Source organism: Triturus cristatus, chromosome 3_2 (genome assembly GCF_964204655.1).
Source record: "Triturus cristatus chromosome 3_2, aTriCri1.1, whole genome shotgun sequence".
In the NCBI taxonomy this organism is placed as follows: domain Eukaryota; kingdom Metazoa; phylum Chordata; class Amphibia; order Caudata; family Salamandridae; genus Triturus; species Triturus cristatus.
The window spans coordinates 842,809,406-842,827,769 of NC_140584.1; the positions used below are offsets into that span (position 1 = coordinate 842,809,406).

The 18,364-nt window shown below is 41.7% G+C and overlaps 1 protein-coding gene across 2 annotated transcripts in view; it reads left to right on the forward strand.

Moving 5' to 3' along the window:
• Nucleotides 1–18,364, forward strand: part of KIF12 (kinesin family member 12) — a 417,773-nt gene that overhangs the window by 355,114 nt on the left and 44,295 nt on the right. For both annotated transcript variants that reach the window (XM_085649101.1, XM_085649102.1), the window contains exons 14-15: nt 7,293–7,400; nt 8,226–8,325. In XM_085649101.1, the coding sequence (XP_085505227.1) occupies nt 7,293–7,400; nt 8,226–8,325 (208 nt within the window). The remainder of the gene's footprint in view (nt 1–7,292; nt 7,401–8,225; nt 8,326–18,364) is intronic.

An 18,364-nucleotide genomic window follows, 5' to 3' on the forward strand; every position in this document is an offset into this window, starting at 1 on the left:
TTGACTGTATGCCGACCATTATTGAGAGTGCCAAATCACTTGATTTTACTTGGAACAATTGAATGAACCTTCACGAACACTTCAACAATATGGCATGCATGCACCAGCCTACAAAATGATACGGCCCAGCTGCTGCATCATTGTGCTCGTATTTTTATTATTTTTTAAAATTTTTATTTATGCTATAGAACAACTACTTTGATGCTGTACAGCAAGAAGAAAAAACAGGTGCAGAGTCCATAGGTCTGTAAAGCGAGACCCAGGCTTTGCCAATGCTTGTTACAAATACAATTGCATGGATACTGCCAATTTGATAGCTATGTGGTTAAAAAGTTTATATGCTGGTCTAGTTAGCGCTTGTTCTTCTAGCAGTGAACTGATTGTGGAAGTTGAGAAGCACAAAACGCAGATGACTGACACTCCACGTTAGAATTTTATGTTACAAAATATATCCGTGGATTAGTTAACATTAGTTTTTCCGCAGTAAACAGACTGTGGTGGTTACATTACAAATACAGATTACTATGCTGTGGAAAAGTAGCATCTACAAGTCTACAGATTATCAAAGAACTGGTTGAGGGAAAAAGGACGAAATGTAAGATAGGGGTCCACAGTTCTGAAAGATGATGACACATCAATACAAAGAGAAACAGGGATAGTTGAAAATGGCATGCGATTGAGGAGACGCGCGAGCGCGCAAAACAAGATGGAGGCTCAGAAATAAGCTCCGACTCACCCATCCATACGACGAGGTTAATTAAGCCAGAATTGCAGGATTTAAGCATTTCCTTCTATTAGCACATCTTACCTGCTTTAAAGAGAGCATTTCTCTGGCTTTTTTCATTGATTTTGGCAACTTCTGGTCACCTCCAGCTGCAGGCTGTTCTCCACCGAGGCTCCCTTCAGCTTGCTCTGAGGTTCCTGTCTGGAAGGTGGAGTTCTACACCAAGAGAGGGCGTGGCTTCAGCCTTGGTTTCCTCCCACAGCCAGTTTGAATTATTTATCTTTATTTCTACTCCAATTTTGAAAATATTTGCCTGGGTTTCTTTATTTTCTTGAGAAAGGAAAGTAAGGTTACAGCAAATAAGCGTAAACAAACAGTTTCTCCTCCACCTTTGAAGTAAAAAATGGTTGACTCATCGGAACCTTCTCTTATTACTATTCTGGTGGAATTAAAGGCAGTTAGATTAAACACTGACAATATTGCCATGGAAATTAAAAATGTACGCAAAGACATGGACAGTTTTTCAATGAAGGTTGCAGATAATGAGATCAAGATGCGCGACGTTATAACCAAAACAGATCAGATTTTGCCAATGGTTACAAAAATCCCCTTCATAAGTACCAGATTGCTTGAGTTAGAGAACAGGAATAGGCAATATAATTTACTTATTTTTAATTTACCTGACGATATTGAATGGAATGATTGCAAGCGATATTTAGAGAATCTGCTAACTAATTTATTGAATGTGAAGTTCTCAGAAAAATTTGAGATAGATAAAGCACATCGTATTCCATCTCACAGTAAAGCAGGTCAAACTAAACCCAGGCAAGATATCTTCATGGTTCTATGCCATCAGCACCTCATCCTTATCAGGAAGGCAGCTCGTGATAATCCTTCTCTTCTAGTTATTGGCTCGAAGATATTCATCCATCAGGACTTTGCCAAGGAAACGGTTGTGATGCGAAGACATTTTGCAGCGTTGAGACCACGACTGAGAGACTCTGGATTCAAATATGGTCTCTTTGATCCATCCACAATGTGTATTTGGAAAGGCAACATCTCCAAATCCTTTCATCGACCAGAAGACCTTCAAGCTTTTCTTAACAACCACTCTCCTCTATCATTGGATACTCATGTCTCTCCAACTTGAAGTCATTCTATTGGTGCTACTGCTTATGCTTTATTATTACTGTTATAACTCAAAGGTATATTTGATATCCAACTAGTAATGCTCCTGTTATTATTATGATAGTCCTTTTAGTATGGGTGTACCACCCTCTTCCTTTATCCCCTCTTGGATGCACGTGTGTGTCTCTTTTTCGTATATGTATGGTTTCCTACTTTGTATATATATATTTGTCTTTTTGTTTTTATGTCCTCCATGTCCCTTGGCTACTTCTCTGGGCTCTTATACTACTCCTGTTGTAAATTGTCATTCTTCCTCTCTTTTTCTATTCTCCTTCTTTTTCACCTCTAAAGTTAAAGTTGTTTCACTGAATGTCAAAGGCTTACTTCATCCAGTTAAAAGATTAAAGATTTTAGACTATTTCATAGGCAAAAAGCTGAGATTTGTTTTCTGCAAGAAACTCACATCGATGACACCATTTTAACATACATGCAAAAGAAGTGGGTTGGCCAGATTATCTCCTCCTGTGCGCAAGTTAAACAGAATGGCATGGCTATTCTTTTTTCAAAATCTCTTCAGCTGCAAGTTCTTGACAAAAAAACTGATTCAGATGGTAGATTTCTTTTAGTCAAAGTTAAAATTGGAGATATGATTTTACACCTAATTAATATCTATGGACCAACAGCAGATGAACCTAATTTTTGGTCTCGTATTACTGAGATTCTTTAACTTGGGAAAGTTTCCTTAATTTTGTGGGTGATTTTAATTTGATTAGTGACCCCCTTTTAGATAGACTATCTTCCACCAAATATACTCCTCCTAAAGTGTTTCATTCCCTCAGAACGTTATTTAAAAACACTAAATTGGTTGATGTCTGGAGATTACATTTCCCCACCCAGAAAGAATTCACATTTTTTTCCAGTCCCCACAGTTCTCACTCACGTTTAGATTATTTGTTGGTCTCTAGAGACTTAGTGAAAACTATAACTCGACCTACTATTGGTAGTATTGAAGTATCAGACCATGCCATAATTTCGCTTCACTTACAAACAAGTCATTTTTCAGTCTCTCATTCTCGGTGGCGCATGAATGTTGATGTTGTTCTTCATGATGCTCATAAAGACACATTTTAAAAGCTATTCATGAATATTTTTTACATAACCATGATGATGTTACCTCCCCTATTGATAAAATGTGATGCTTTTAAAGCTTGTTTAAGAGGAATTGTTATTTCTATAATGGCACATGAAAATAAATCGTTTAATACCAAATTGTTACACCTAGAAAAACAGATTGCAAAATGTGAACGCCTGTTTATCTCTTCACAGAATCTTGATTTAATTTAGATATGAATATAATTCGATGTTGAGTAAAAGCGCTGGTATACAGAATGCCAACCAGAAAGCAAAAGTTGCTTTTAATGCGAACAAGTCAGGAAAACTCTTAGCTAATTATCTCTGTACCAAGAAAGATAGAAATCAAATTCATGCTATCCACAGACACAATGGTACCGTTGCTGTATCTACACCTGACATTATAGATGAATTTCTTAAATTTAACTCCACATTGTATATCAACACAAACCTTCTAGATCCTCAACCTATTGATCATTTTTTTATCTCTGTCAATCTCCCTCAACTTTCCCAGTCTGACAAAATCAAATTAGACAACCCTATCACGACAGATGAATTTTTATTTGCTATTGAATCACTGAAACCTCAAAAATCTCCTGGCCCTGATGATATTCCTGCATAATTTTATAAAACCTTTGCTGACACTCTCATTCCTCACCTACATCATCTGTTCACTACATTTGCTTACACTGGTTTGCTTGGTGGCTCCTTTACAGAGGCTTGAATTATAGTTTTATCCAAACTAGATAAAGACCACACCAAAGTTTCGAACTATCGGCCTATCTCAGTGATCAGCCAGGATTGTAAAATTTTGCAAAAATTCTTGCAATCAGATTAGCTCGAGTTTTGCCGTCCCTTATTCATCTAGATCAATCTGGATTTATGTCAAAATGCTTCTCTGTCAATAGCACAAGACTCCTTTTTGGGTCGAGCATTCGAGACCTAATATATATACTTTAGTATATACTTTAGTATATATACTTTAGTATATAGTTATATGTGTATGTACTTTGTGGGCTCTGGAGATCAGCCCTAGGACTTTTCTGCTTCCGCTTAGGGACTTTCTTTCTGTTCAACTGCCTCTGTTTAACTGTCTTGATAGGAAATGACCAGCAGAGGTCAGTAAAATACCAGATTTGCTTTCTGCTGAGCGACTTACTTTTTTTACATTTTTCTGGCAACTGCCTCTATTTAACTTTCTTGATAGAAAGCGACCAGCAGAGGTTAGTAAAATACCAGAATCACTTTAGCACTCTCTAGATTTCAGTCCATAGAAATTGTTTTCCAGGAGCACCCATAGACAATATTATTTTTTTCAAATCTTGTATTTTAAATGATCTGACCACCGAAGACCCTGCTTTTATATTAAAACAGAGCTTTGGACTATAACATTTCCTGCTGAAAGGCAATATTTCTCTCCATGTGTTCCCAAACCTGGTGTGTCACGCAGTATGGTGCTTACTTTCCCTCCATGTTAAAGAACAGTAGATGTTTTAGCATCCAAGCTAATGTGCTGTATAGCTAAATACATATAAGGTCCCAAAGGCGAAAAGTTGTCAATGGTACACCTTACACTTATCATGGTGGAGGAAACTGAAACCGTTAAAATGGTATGAGCCCCAATTATTTTCTATACCTTGTCTATGATACAATTGCCCCTCTCAGTATACAAAAAATTTCAGAAGCTTATTTCTAAATTTATTTGAAATCGCAAACCTCCTCGTATTGCTTACAATAAACTTAAACTGTCTAAACTGAATGGAGGATTTGGTATGCCTGATTATTTCAAATATCATACAGCATTTATTTTAAAACAAGTTTCGCTTTGGTTCTCGTGCCTGGACCCTAACTATTCCCCTAAATGGTTAATAATTGAGTACAATATCCTCTCACATCACTTGTGTCCATGTCTGATTCAAATACATTTTTTAAATCCTCCCCCATTATTGCATCCACTATACTGATTATTAATGATTTTGACGCATCCTTTTGAACCTGTATTTCAGATTCTACTATGATCTCCCTTTGGCATAATCCTGCATTAAAATGTAATCGTAGAATCACACTCTGTAAATTATGTATTTCGGCTGGCATGAACTACAGGCCACATTCATGTTACCCAATACTGAAGCCATTAAATATGAACTTCTTTGTAACACACTGCTTAACACCGTTCCAAATGTGCTTCCCCAAATTAAGACTCCAGATTTGGTAAATTGTATTAAAGCTTTTCCTGCTTCCCAACATACTGTCTCTAAATTTTATAAACAATTTCATTGTACAAATGCTACTGACTTTCTCTTTTTATCCACTATTTGGAATAAAGAACTTTCCCGGAATCTTTAGTTAAAAGAGTGGAGACAAATATGGGCCATCAATATTTAAGGATGTTTCCTGTATCATTATCCCAAACCAACGCCTTTATTTTGTTCAATTGTCTATGGACTCCCTATAAATTATTTAAGGCTAAACTTATAGACTCATCACTTTGTTGGAACTGCAAATGTTGTGATGGTACTTTAAAACATATGCTTTTTGAATGTAATATAATAGCTCGATTCTGGAAAAACAATTGGGATATCATTGGTAAAATACTTCCTATTTCTGAGTCTCTCACTTACAACATACTTATTGGTAAATCTTATGTACTATCATCTACACTATTGGAGCCCCAGGCTAAACTTTTTAATCTCCTTATCTCTATTACTATTAAATCCATTACTTCCAATTGGAAATCATCGGAAACAATTTCAATCAATGCATGGTGGTCATATGTTATTTTTATTAGATCTGGTGCTCAATTATCTTACAAGGGACCATTAAAAAAATACATTGTCTTTTCAACAGTTATGGAAACCAATTGAGGATTATATTAAAACGTATTTATATAAAATATTTTATAACTCTATTTGCTTCTGTTAAGAGTTTTGTATAATTTCTGTTTTTAGGAGTAGCCTTGTTTTTTCCTTTTTCTAACTTTTATAATTTCACTGTTTATATGACAATTGGGAATTGTTGGGGTATATGGATAATATTTTAATGTTAGTACTATTTTATTATATATACAATTTTTTTTGATTGTCATGTTTACAAAAAATCCTAATAAAATATTTTGAACAAGAAAATGACACGTGGTGGTGGAAAGGTTAGAAACAAAGTTTAGAGTAACAGGCGGTGGTGAGAATGTTATAGAGAAGTGTAGATTAGAGTGACAGGAATCAGTTAGAAGGGAGGCTGGAAACAGGTGTGGGTAACATTGATAAGAGGTGTTGAGAATGTCACCTACAATGGCAGTTTTGAGTGACAGGCAGTGGTGAGAATGTTACAGACAAGGATAGTTTATAGTGACAGGTAGAGATGAGAAGGTTATAGATATTGGTAGTTGATAATGGCATGCGGAAATGGGAAGGTTAGAAACAAGTAGTTTACAGTGACAGGCAGTGATGACAATGTTACAGACACGTTTGTTTAGAGTGAGGTGGTGAGAAGGGTGGTTCAGAATAACAGACAGTGGTGAGAAGGTTAGAAACAAGGGTAGTTAAGTAGAGACAGGTGTAGTAAGAAGGTTAGAAACGATGGTAGATTAGAGTGACTGGTAGTGTTAAGAAGTTTAGAAACAAGGGTGGTTTAGAATGACAGGAGACCATACAAATGCTGGAAACAAGTGTGGTTTAGGGTGATAGACAGTGGTGAGTAGGTTAGAAATAAAAGGAGTTTAGTGTGACAGGCAAGGGTGAGAGAATTGGAAAAATGTTGGAGAGCAGTCCTACTTAAATAGACTAAGGAGGGGCAGAAGAGGATGTTGTTTTAAATGAGAAAAAGTAAAAACAATTGAGAAAGGATGTCATGGAGTAAGGGGTCAAATATAGATTATTTAAGGAGCAAGAGGGTTAAAACATTTCTATACAAATCAGGAGAAGAACCACAGGATAAAGTAAGGATGAAAAGACATATATGAGACTCATAGTGAGACACAAGCATTGCTGAGCAGTTACTGGCTGCTGTCCATTGGATCTTCCAGTATGTAATACTTTTGGATGAAGGACACATTTAATGCTCATATTCCCTTAAACATTGTCTTCCCACTATCTGTGTATCCCCTACAAGTGATGGATAGCAACCTGGAACAAAAGTGGGACCTTCCCTCATTTTTATGCTATCGTTTGTAGTCGCTTCCCTGGGATCTGACCTCAAACTGCTCTGTTACTTGTAGTCCAGGATCAGACGATAGACTTCTGAGCTGACGCCTGTGGCACTCTATTATTGCGCCCCACTCCCACCTTAAGTGAATCAGTTTCTTTTGTTTCAGGAGAGAAAACCTGGTGCTGATGAACAGTAACAACAGTGCAAAAAATGCCACTAGGGCCCTAAGCCATGAGAATGATCAGCTGGTGAGGAAATTAGAGGAACTGGAGAGGTGAGACTTAAGGACCTGGTGAATGGGTGAGAAGAAAGGAGCACGGTGTGAGGTGGGCTCCGCCCGCTCGTAATGATGTATGAATGATGTATCCATGATCTGTCTCCACTGCAATGTTTGAGGCATTGGTTGAATGTTCAGCTGGTGAGGAAATTAGAGCAACTGGAGAGGTGAGACTAAAGGACCTGGTGAATGGGTGAGAAGAAAGGAGCACGGTGTGAGGTGGGCTCCGCCCGCTCGTAATGATGTATGAATGATGTATCCATGATCTGTCTCCACTGCAATGTTTGAGGCATTGGTTGAATGTTTACTCCAGGGAGGGATAAGATCATTGGTTATAAGGTTACAAAAGAAGGAGAGAGTCGGAGTTTGTTTACTAAGCTGATAGTGAGGTCTATACTTTCACTGAGTAAAGAAGGCATAGGTATGAGCTGTGAACCTGAGGATTATCAATATGAATCATGTGTAGACAGTAGACACAGTAGCAGTTCCCTCAGAAAGGCAGTGATCCTTGGGTTATCTCAAATGTCCCTCAAGTATGGAACACACATGCTCAGTTGAGAACAGTGCTGATTGTTGGGTAAAACAAGATATGACATTGGTGTAGAGCACCACCATCGGGGGCAACAGAATGCTGCTTTAAGCAAAAAAGGATACACCGTGCCTCATGTGTCTGTGTGTATGTGTCAGTGAGCATGAGAGTGGCAACATTTTTATCTTTTTCCACTTCTTCAGATTAGAATGAAGGACTCTTTTCTGTGATGTCTCTTGTGATGGGGACTCATAGTCGCTTAATGGTTTGTTATTTCTCTTGTTCTCTCGTAGGGTTCTCTCCTCCTCCCCAACAGTCAGTAGCCGCAGCTTCTCTGGAAACAGTCAGTCCTTGCGCATCTCTTCTCCAGACACTTCTGGACACTGCATGCCTGTAAGTGCCCATATTCCTTTAGGTCACCTTGTGCTGGCAAGTGAATAAGTGTCTGGTAGTGACCATACAAAACAGCATGTCACACTCTGCTCAATGATGACTGTGCCTAGAGCCAAACTCCAAGGTAAGAGCACGGATCCATTTGCAATGGGAAATCAAGGGGAATCTTTATTGAGCTATTGCTTAGCATTTGGGTGACACAAGTGACTATGAAGTCAATGCTAACTGTCAATGAGCCTACCAATCTAGGTTCAGCAATTACTTAACCCATAAAAGGTGTGAGCCAGATGTGAGGTTTAGTAGGTGATGAATTGGGAATCTCAATGCGGGTTCAGTGCCACATATGATTTGATGAAGGCACTGATTAGAGGAGGTATCAGGCTGATGTTGAGGTAATAGGTTGGTGAGCAGGTAGCAGGAGGAGCTGATGCTGATGCGTATTGGTATGGTTTAGGTATCAGGCTAGTGAAAGGGCATCACGGGCTGTTGAGGGCATCAAGAACTGCTTACATGGTATCAGACTGGTGAGGTCATTTTGGCTTTATGCAAAGCTACTAGAAGAATAAGGATATATCAGGAACATGTGGATATATCAGGAACATGATATATCAGGAACATGACATGAGGATATCAGGAACATGAGTATATATCAGGAACATTTCTCAGACACTGATGTGAAGGTATTGCCTGCTGTGAAGGTATTGCTTGGTGTGGAGGCACTGTGCTTGTGAGAAAGCAGGTGTACAACTGTTTTAGGAAAATATGTTGTAATCTGTGAAAACTCCCAGCTTCTCATGCATTTGGACCTCTGCTTTGTGGCAAGCCTCTCTGTTGGGGTTTCACAATCTGTAAACTTGGTTTAAATTGGATTACGAGTTATAACATGTAGGTAGATTGTTAATGAAAGGACAGCTGTTTGTCAAAAGCTACGGTAAGGGGCTCTAAGTGGGTTGCAGGGAACGTGCATCTAGGTCAATCAGTTAGAACTTTAAGGAGCATCCTGTTTGAATAAAATAGAAGTAGGTGCAGTGTAAGTAATCAATTTGCATAAGTTTCAATCTGGTGATCTTAGAAGCTTTTTGAAGGTATCCAAGAACCGCCACCCAATTTGTGCCTGCGAGATTCCCCAAAGTCTTTTCCCTAGTAGTCTTTCAGAATAATGAGGTCTTTGCATTGCTTCGATCTAAGAGATTTGTATAAGTTAGTAATCATTCTTCTGCCCCCTGTCCAATGTAATGATTAAGACCCTAGGCCCTCATACAGAGCTAATAACAACACAGACACATAAGGATACTATCTGGAACTGATTAAGGGTACATGCGCCGGCCCCTTTTATTAGCAGTTTCACCTGACCGGTGACTCTTGTGACGGATGGGTGTGGGGTGAGTGTGGAAGCCAACCCTCAAGAGTTGCTTGTGGCTACATCCCTTCTAAACTTTATTGAAAATAGAAAACGAGTCCAACCTGTGGGAGAGAACAAACCAACAAAACAAAAACACCACTGAGACTATTCAGGCGGTCTGTAGGACAGGATGAGCAGACAGGTGCAGCTGGGCACCTCCGACTTCACGGCACACATCCGTAGTTTAACCATGGGACTCTGGGCACAAAATGCAGTGTGGATAAAGTCTGGATCTCTTGATTATCTGTCCGTGGGGCTACAGTCCACATTGGCACTGATGATCCGTCCTGCCTGGTCTCACGATGTTGAAGTCTATTTACAAAGGTCATTGTGATGGTGCATCCAGAGCAGTGGTGGAGTCTGCCTCAATGATATCTTTGGTGATGCCCTGTTTCCAGGGGTGGCCAATCACAAAGACGGAGGATGACAGTGTAGTGGGTAAGGGCCACATGCATCAAGCTAAGGAATAGCGGTTCCTTAATAGCGATTCTTAAGGAATCGCTATTAAAGAATCGCAATTCCTTATGCATGTAGGTTTCGCTAAAATGTTAGCGATTCCTACACATTCCTTAATTGCGAATCGCAAATTGCGATTACCAAATAGGTAATCGCAAATTGTGCATGCAATTTCAAGGTTGCAAGGGGGCCAAAAGGCCACCCTGATGCACCCCCAACAAAGGTAAGTATGCACATGTGGTGCACACACATGCCTGTATGCACCACATTGCACTTTGAAAAATGCATTTTTGTGCATTTTTCAAAGGAATCACAAATTACCAGCAACTTGAAGTTGATGGTAATTTGCGATTTCAAATTGCAAAAACGCAATTTGTGAATGCATAATTCATCGCAATTAGGGAATCGCAATTTGTGATTCCCTAACTGCATTCGCAAAATAGGTAATCGCAAAAATTGTGATGACCTGTTTTGCGAATGCCTTTGAGCTTGATGCATCGCAAATGGCATTTTAACGGTCGCAAACGGGCCGATTCTGCGAATCAGCCCATCCGCGACAGGTAAAATGTTTGATGCATGTGCCCCTAAGTGTCTTCCTCAATGACCGTGGTGCTTCCAGGTACCCACTGGTGGAATAGCTTCAGACTCCCTCTCGTGCCAGGACTCCACTCTCACAGGACTTTCCTTGAGCCCCTTTCTGCTGGGCTGCTATGGGATTGTGTGGACTGTGCGGGGCCTCTCGTAGGCTTGCGAAAGCGTTGCTCAGGAACTGCCAAAAGGACCACATCCAAGTCGTTCGAACAGCCACAAAGGGCGGTAGTCTCAGGGTCTGTGTGCTCTGGCTATCAGAACTCCGGTGCATGTATTTGGGTGACCAGTCACCATCCATGACCTCAGTGATTCTGGTGCCTGTCGTGGAGCTGCTGCAGACGCATCTCTCATATCAGGGCTCCCCTCTCACAAGGATCCCCAAGATCTTTGCTTGTGCTCCTTAGTGCACAGGTTGTTTGCTGACACACTGTAAAGAACCTCTTTTATTACACATTTCACATGCACTAGGTCTTTGTGTAAGGTGTGCATGTCAGCCTCTCACATACTATCTACTGATTCATGCCCACCTTATTGGAAATAAATATGAAATCACCAATTAATGATGTGGGTTTAGACTCTTTGACCTGAGGCGTGTGCTGGCTGGACCCGTGAAACGTCTGAGATTGTAACCAAAAACCTAGCAAATGCCTTATCCAGGCCCTGGCCAGTTTCCACACCAACCGTTCACCTCTTCATGATCTGGGCCCAGCTCAAACTTCAATATGAAACCTCTCTCATGGGCCTAATGGGAATCAAATTACTATCCACATAAAATAACGATACAATACGATATAATATTCAGTAAAGCAGTTAAATATTTCCTGACTTGCAAACCATTATATTACTATCATGTAATCGCTATGTGAGGAACCAAAAATTAGTATTTGAGCACTCACTTGACACTGTACTCTGAACTTAACTCCGGTGCCAGGCAGCTGATGACTACCTGCCTTGAAAGTACGGGTATCTCGGCCCACCTGCGCCAGCCAGAGAAGAGTGAGGAACGACTGGTGAAAACCTGATGCTAGGCACCTGGTGCAGCAGAAGGTGGGCCCGAAGAGTGCTTAGGAACTATTAAGTGATACCAAAGGGGATGATGAGCGGAGCGTTTGAGCCAATCAAACACTCACCCCCAGTCAACTGATCTGGGTTAAATCCATCATCATTCTTTAGCTCACTCAACCACCCCAGTTCAGACATGGCCATATGCAAATCAGTCTGACCCTGTGCCTCATGGGAACAGTCCATCCCGAACTGCTAAGCCATGTCTTTCCTGGACCAGAAACAAGCATCCTGGGACCGGTTTCGGGTTCATAACCCTCCTCAGCCAGGCTATCTTGAATCCAGTGGCAAAGTGAGCAAGGGACCCACGTCTGGGCATACCCTGCCAACTTAGGGCGAACAAAGCGATACCAAAGGGGATGATGGACGGAGCGTTTGAGCTAATCAAACACTCACCCCCAGTCAACTGATGTGGGTTAAATCCATCATCATTCTTTAGCTCAGCTCACTTCACCACCCCAGTTCAAACATGGCCATATGCAAATCAGTCTGACCCTGTGCCTCATGGGAACAGTCCATCCCGAACCGCCATAAGTTGGCAGGGTATGCTCAGACGTGAGTCCCTTGCTCACTTTGCCACTGGATTCAAGCAAGCCTGGCTGAAGACGGCTGAAATGCCAGAAACCGGTCCTAGGAAGCTTGTTTCTGGTCCAGGGAAGGCATGGCTTGGCTGTTCGGGCTGGACTGTTCCCATGAGGCACAGGGTCAGACTGATTTGCATATGGCCATGTCTGAACTGGGGTGGCAGAGTGGGCTAAAGAACGGTGATGGATCAAACCCAGATCTGTTGACTGTGTGTGAGTGTTTGATTGGTTCTGATGCTCCATCCATCACCACCCCCTTTTGTACCGCTTTGTTCGCCATAAGTTGGCAGGGTATGCTCAGACGTGAGTCCCTTGCTCACTTTGCCACTGGATTCAAGCAAGCCTGGCTGAAGACGGCTGAAATGCCAGAAACCGGTCCTAGGAAGCTTGTTTCCGGTCCAGGGAAGGCATGGCTCGGCAGTTCGGGCTGGACTGTTCCCATGAGGCACAGGGTCAGACTGATTTGCATATTGCCATGTCTGAACTGGGGTGGCAGAGTGGGCTAAAGAACGGTGAAGGATCAAACCCAGATCTGTTGACTGGGTGTGAGTGTTTGATTGGTTCTGATGCTCCGTCCATCACCACCCCCTTTTGTACCGCTAGGAACTATTAAGTGGCAGCATCATGGGCACGGATATCCTGCTGTTCTATTTGGGGGAAAATGTATGATTTGCTTCTGTTCAGTTTAAGCCCAGATATCAACCTGGATTGTTTTTGCTTCTGCAGAACAATTGGAAGGCCTGTGCGAGCTCCCTGCAGATATTACAAAACTTCGTCTGCATATAACAAGACACAGTACATTTGTCCATGTCTTTCTCCCTCACTGTGCCTAAGACTAGCAAAAAAGCTCTATTGCTTTAGAAAACAACAATGGCAATAGGGGGCACCTCTACCGTGTTCCCTAATGTTCTAGTATCTGAACCACAATCACCCTCCAAGTTTTGACTTTTGCAATGGTGTTGCTGTATAGGAGCTTAACACATGAAACAATATCTTCATTCAGGCATTGCGATACCGTAGGCTGGTAAGCTTTAGCAAATTCACTGATTCACGGTTATCAGAATCTGGTAAGGAGGTATTGTGCTGGTGAATCGATATCTGGCTAATGTGGCAGTATTATGCTAGTCAGAATGTAACAGTAGCATTTGAGGTAGTGCCAGGGGTTTAGTGTGGAGATGCTGAGCCAGGAGAAGGTAATATGGGTGGGTAAGATGGCTGTACAGGCTGGTGAAGAATTAGCTCCTTGGTGTTTCAGTGCCATGTGGAAAGTGATGCAGAGGATGATGGGAAAATGGCGTAGTAGTGAAAGGTTGTCAGTGGCTGGTGGAGACATATGAAGATCTGTTTAGGAAGCAAGAGGGTCTGGTAAGGAGGCCACGGGATCTGATGATGGGGTATTAAATTGCTGAGGAAGATATCAGGCAGATGTTTAGGTATCAGGTTGTGAGGAGGGCTAAAAGGCTGGCGATAATTTGTAAGGAATTGATGTAAACACTTTGTACTGGTGTCATAGTATTGTACTGGTGTGGAGATTTTGTATTGGTGATGAGACTCGTGAACTGGCGACATGGTGTCAGGAGCTGGTGATCATTTTTGGCTTTAGTGAGGAAGTATCAGGGACTGCTGAGAAGGTATTGTGCTGGTTCAGAGGAATCAGACGCATGTAGAGGTACTAGGACTGGACTGCTCTTAAGGAAATGAGTTGATGAAGAGAGGTGATACTGGGTTGGATGTAAATGGAGAACATGTGGCGGTCTTGTGAAGATCATCAGATTTGAAGAGCTAGATAGTTCTCAGACGTTGAGGAGTTATCAGACACCCACGAGGAGGTATCAGAAGCCGATGATACGTTTTTCGCTAGTAAGGTGACATCAGGGGTTTATGTATTGTTGGGGTTCTGAGATGTCAGCAGCTGGTGTGGATATTTAGAGCTTAAATGAATGTATTCGGTTGGTGTGGCTATTCTACAGGATATTAATGGCCTATATAAGATTTCACACCTAGTGATCTTGAAGGAAATAATTTGCTTCCAGCTAAGTATCAAAATATAGCTATTTCAATAATAGGAAGGGTACATTTCATAAAAATGATGATACGGTCAGATATGCTGTTACCTTGTAAATTATTGATTGTTTATGTTCCAAATCATTTTTCATGAAGTAAGAATCCACTTTTTGCAATTTACTGGAACTTTACAAATATAAGACTGCTTGGGCGTTTTTCTGCAAAACATTCTAAAATATCTACTTAAAAATGGAAAACCTGCTTCTGTTGGGAATTTCTGCCTGTAGATTTCTCACCTCATGAATCCTCCCCAGACTGCTTCCAGAAAACTTGTAGTGCCCCCCAGCTACTGGGAAAAGGTTGGAGTTGCTCTGTTGGAACCGAAAAGGTCCCCTGCATGGCTTTTGAATATGTGACCGCCACCTTGGATTTCTCATAACAAGATTCTCCTATTCTCTTCATATTTGTCACTCAACAGTCCTGCAAGCATTGCTCTGTGGTCTGGAGAGGCACAGCATTTGTGCTCTCCTTATTTTCCTCCATGACTCCTGTGAGCTAGCTGGGCTTTAAAAGACTGAAAGTGATGACAGCAACAGAGTTTAGTTACATGAAATGCCTTTCTACTTGTCACATGCCAGTGAGAGATGCCTACAGGCCTATTAGCATTTTAAAAATGTCTGTAAGTCCCCCTGAAACTAAGTCCTTCTTTCCTTTGATGTGGGACATGAATGACACATGTATGTATGTACGTCTACTGTAGAATGTGGGTCAAGCAAGCATGCTTAATGTGACTGTGGCAACACAGGAATCCATTTTAATTTCCTCAGCCAAAGTGTTTCATAAGATGGAGGTTGGAGAACTCCTTACACAGCAGAGTGATTTGGTGGCTTCCTCCAAAGAATTCCTGGTTTCCTTTGTAGCGGACAAGAAGGTAGTAGGCGAAGAGCGGGCCCATTTGAAGTAGAGGGGATTTCCTTTGGACTTTCCTACTCTATTGTTCCCTAGAAGTGTTCCCCTCAGCAGGCTCAAGGGTAGTTAAGTGAGGAAACCTCTCTTTCTCCCAACTCCACCCCACCATCCTGTTGACAACAGTAGAACAAAGACTGTGCCTGGACTAGTCTTGGAGGAATACACAAAAGTTGAGAACTGTCTTAAACCAGTCCCATAGTGGACGTGTGCAATACAGAATTCCTGAAAATTCAATATAAGTATAGGGCAGAAACTACCAGCCATTTTGCCAAGATTTCGCTACCAGAATCCAGTGTCCCACAGCAGTAGCAACCTGGAAACTCTTTTGTGCTCCAGGGTCAGTGTATTGACCATCAAACTCCTTGTATTGTTTGGGACCAGAAATCTGGGGAAGTTTGATAGCCTGCCAGGAGAAGCTGACTTGAGCCTAACATGAAGGGAAGGAGTTGACCAATTGCTTAGTGGAGACATTGTACATGCTATTGCATGAGGAAGACCCTGCTTCAAAAACGGGAGGGCTGCCAGAAGCTGAGGCAGGATGAACTGGAGCACCCCGATGTGACTCAGGAGAAGGATCAGCATCACTGGGGCACAAGGGGCGGCCAGGGAAACTGAAAATGTACTTTGTGGTGGGTGAAGGGGGCCTCTTTTAAACGGGAATTTATAAAGTGCAACATCTACTCATAAGTGACGCGATGCTAAATAAACTGCAACAATTCACCCCGTCCACAGAGGAAAAGCCCTCAAAAGACCCGATCGTATAGCCAGGTTTTCACAGCTTTCCTACAGAGATATTCCCCCCTAATCTTGCAGCAATCGAGAGGGAGCTGGTTCCATGCTTGAGCTGGATGATCGGAGAATGATGCCTCTTCCTAATTTTTTGTCTGATGCTTGGCACAGATTTGCATCAGACAAATGGAGGGTTTTAGACGGGAGATAATGCTGTAGCTTCATCGAAAGAGAGTAGGGACCTGTACGATAGAAAGCTCTGTGAGCCAAGACTAGCGCCTAAACTGAATTCTTTCCTTAACAGGTAGCCAATGGAGCTCCTTCAGATGGGGAGCAAATGAAAGAAGCCTCAGCACTTTTAAGAGTAGTCTAGTTGCTGCGCTCTGAACAATCTGCAATCTCTTGAGCAGACAGGCAGACCCATGTACAGGATATTAGCATAATCTATGCATGAAGTGATTACAGCATGGATTACTGTCCTCTGTGTCTGGCAAGGGAGCAATCTCAAAAACCTTTTTAACTATCTTAATAAGGCAAAGCATGAACTGACTACAGTAGGGATCTGCGATTGCATGGAGAAGATAGAACCAAACTTAACACCTAGATTCCATGCCAGAGTGGTAGGGGGAGGAGGGGTCAGCCCACTTTGGCCAGCATTCTTGGTCTGAAAGAGCAGGGGACCCAAATAGCAGGATTTCTGTTTTTCCAGTGTTATATTGAAGGTTGCTTGCACTATCCACTTAAAATCTGAGACTGAGCGATTTTTCCGTCTGTGTGAAGTTGGAAGTTGAGATGGTCCATTATCGGGGTTGAGTGGTCTGATGAGAACATGCAGCAGATAGTGCCCTTGAGATGATGGCAATTCCACTTCCGTGCTTATTGGTTCGGTCTCAGTATGTTATCTTGTATCCTTCGGGGGTGGCACAGGTGATGTCCGGAATGGAGGCTATCATTTTTTTATCAAGGGAATTAGTCTGGCTACTTTCCAGCAAGACAGGACAATAGCTGATTGAATCGAAAGATTGAATAAGTAATTAAAAATGTGACTCATGAATTTAACTACAGCATCCAGAATCTGGAGAGGACAAAGATCCTCTGGTTAGCCCTACTTGCATGTCAGAATAGCTTGTTTAGACTCCTCGTGCGAAATCGGAGAACATTCACACAGCTTATTTGTGATTGACCGTACATTGACTGTAGATGTGATCTCGGTGTTATGTGCAGCCCTGTTTCGTTCTCGATTGGTCACAATTTTGACAATCTTCTTGAAATAAATTGAGAGATCCTTACACAGTGTCGCTGATGCTGCAATAGGCTGTGAGAGGGTTGTAGGTTGGAGAAAAATTGTAACTGTATTGAGGACTTCACGTGGGCTATTACCTGTGGAAAGTATTCTTTCTGAGAAAAAGGTGGTCTGAGCCTGCCTTATTGTTCTGTGGTAATGTTTCAATGCCAACCTATAGATCTCCTTATTCTCTGGGACATTATGCCGTCTCAACTGCTTTTTGGCATGTTGACAATGTTTTTATTGCTGCCAGTTCCAAAAAAAATCAAGTGGTAGGAAGGTATCTCGGTTGTCCACTACGTTGTTTTGGGGGCCACCTTGCTTGCTAGCTCTAGAAGCCACATATTCGATGCTAAAGTATCAGCCTCCACATCCCCACCTAATATGGGCTTCAAACTTCTTAACAATGGCTCCATTTCAGTTATTTTATCCTTCGCCCATCCCCTATAATATCTAGGGGTGGTTCAATCATATCTTATGGGCCATATCCATTTGCCAAGTAAAGTAGATTAGAGAGTGGTCTAACCATATTTTAGCTTCTACTTTTCAAACTATAACTTCCCTATTCAAGAAAATAGTGTCAAGAATATGTCCAGCCTGAGGAATTGGACAGTTAACAAATTAGTCCAAATTTATAGATGACATCCTTTTCAGCGAAGCAGTCGCTTGCACATCTGTAGCATTGTCAATATGTATATTAAAGTCCCTAAGGAGAGTGAAATTCGAGATGTGCACTAGATGATTCGCAATGTTGTCAACTAGAGACGTAATGAAGTCTCCCGAGTACCCCAGGGGCCAACAGACCAAAGTCCCTGCAAGGGATAGTTGTGCTGAGATATGGATGCAGAACCCTAGGGCGTCAGCGCCTATGAGGTGGGGAAGGGAAAAGGCTTAAATGGTGGATTTGTGTTTGGGCCAAATGAAGATCACCTGTGTGATCCTGCTCTGTGGCCTATG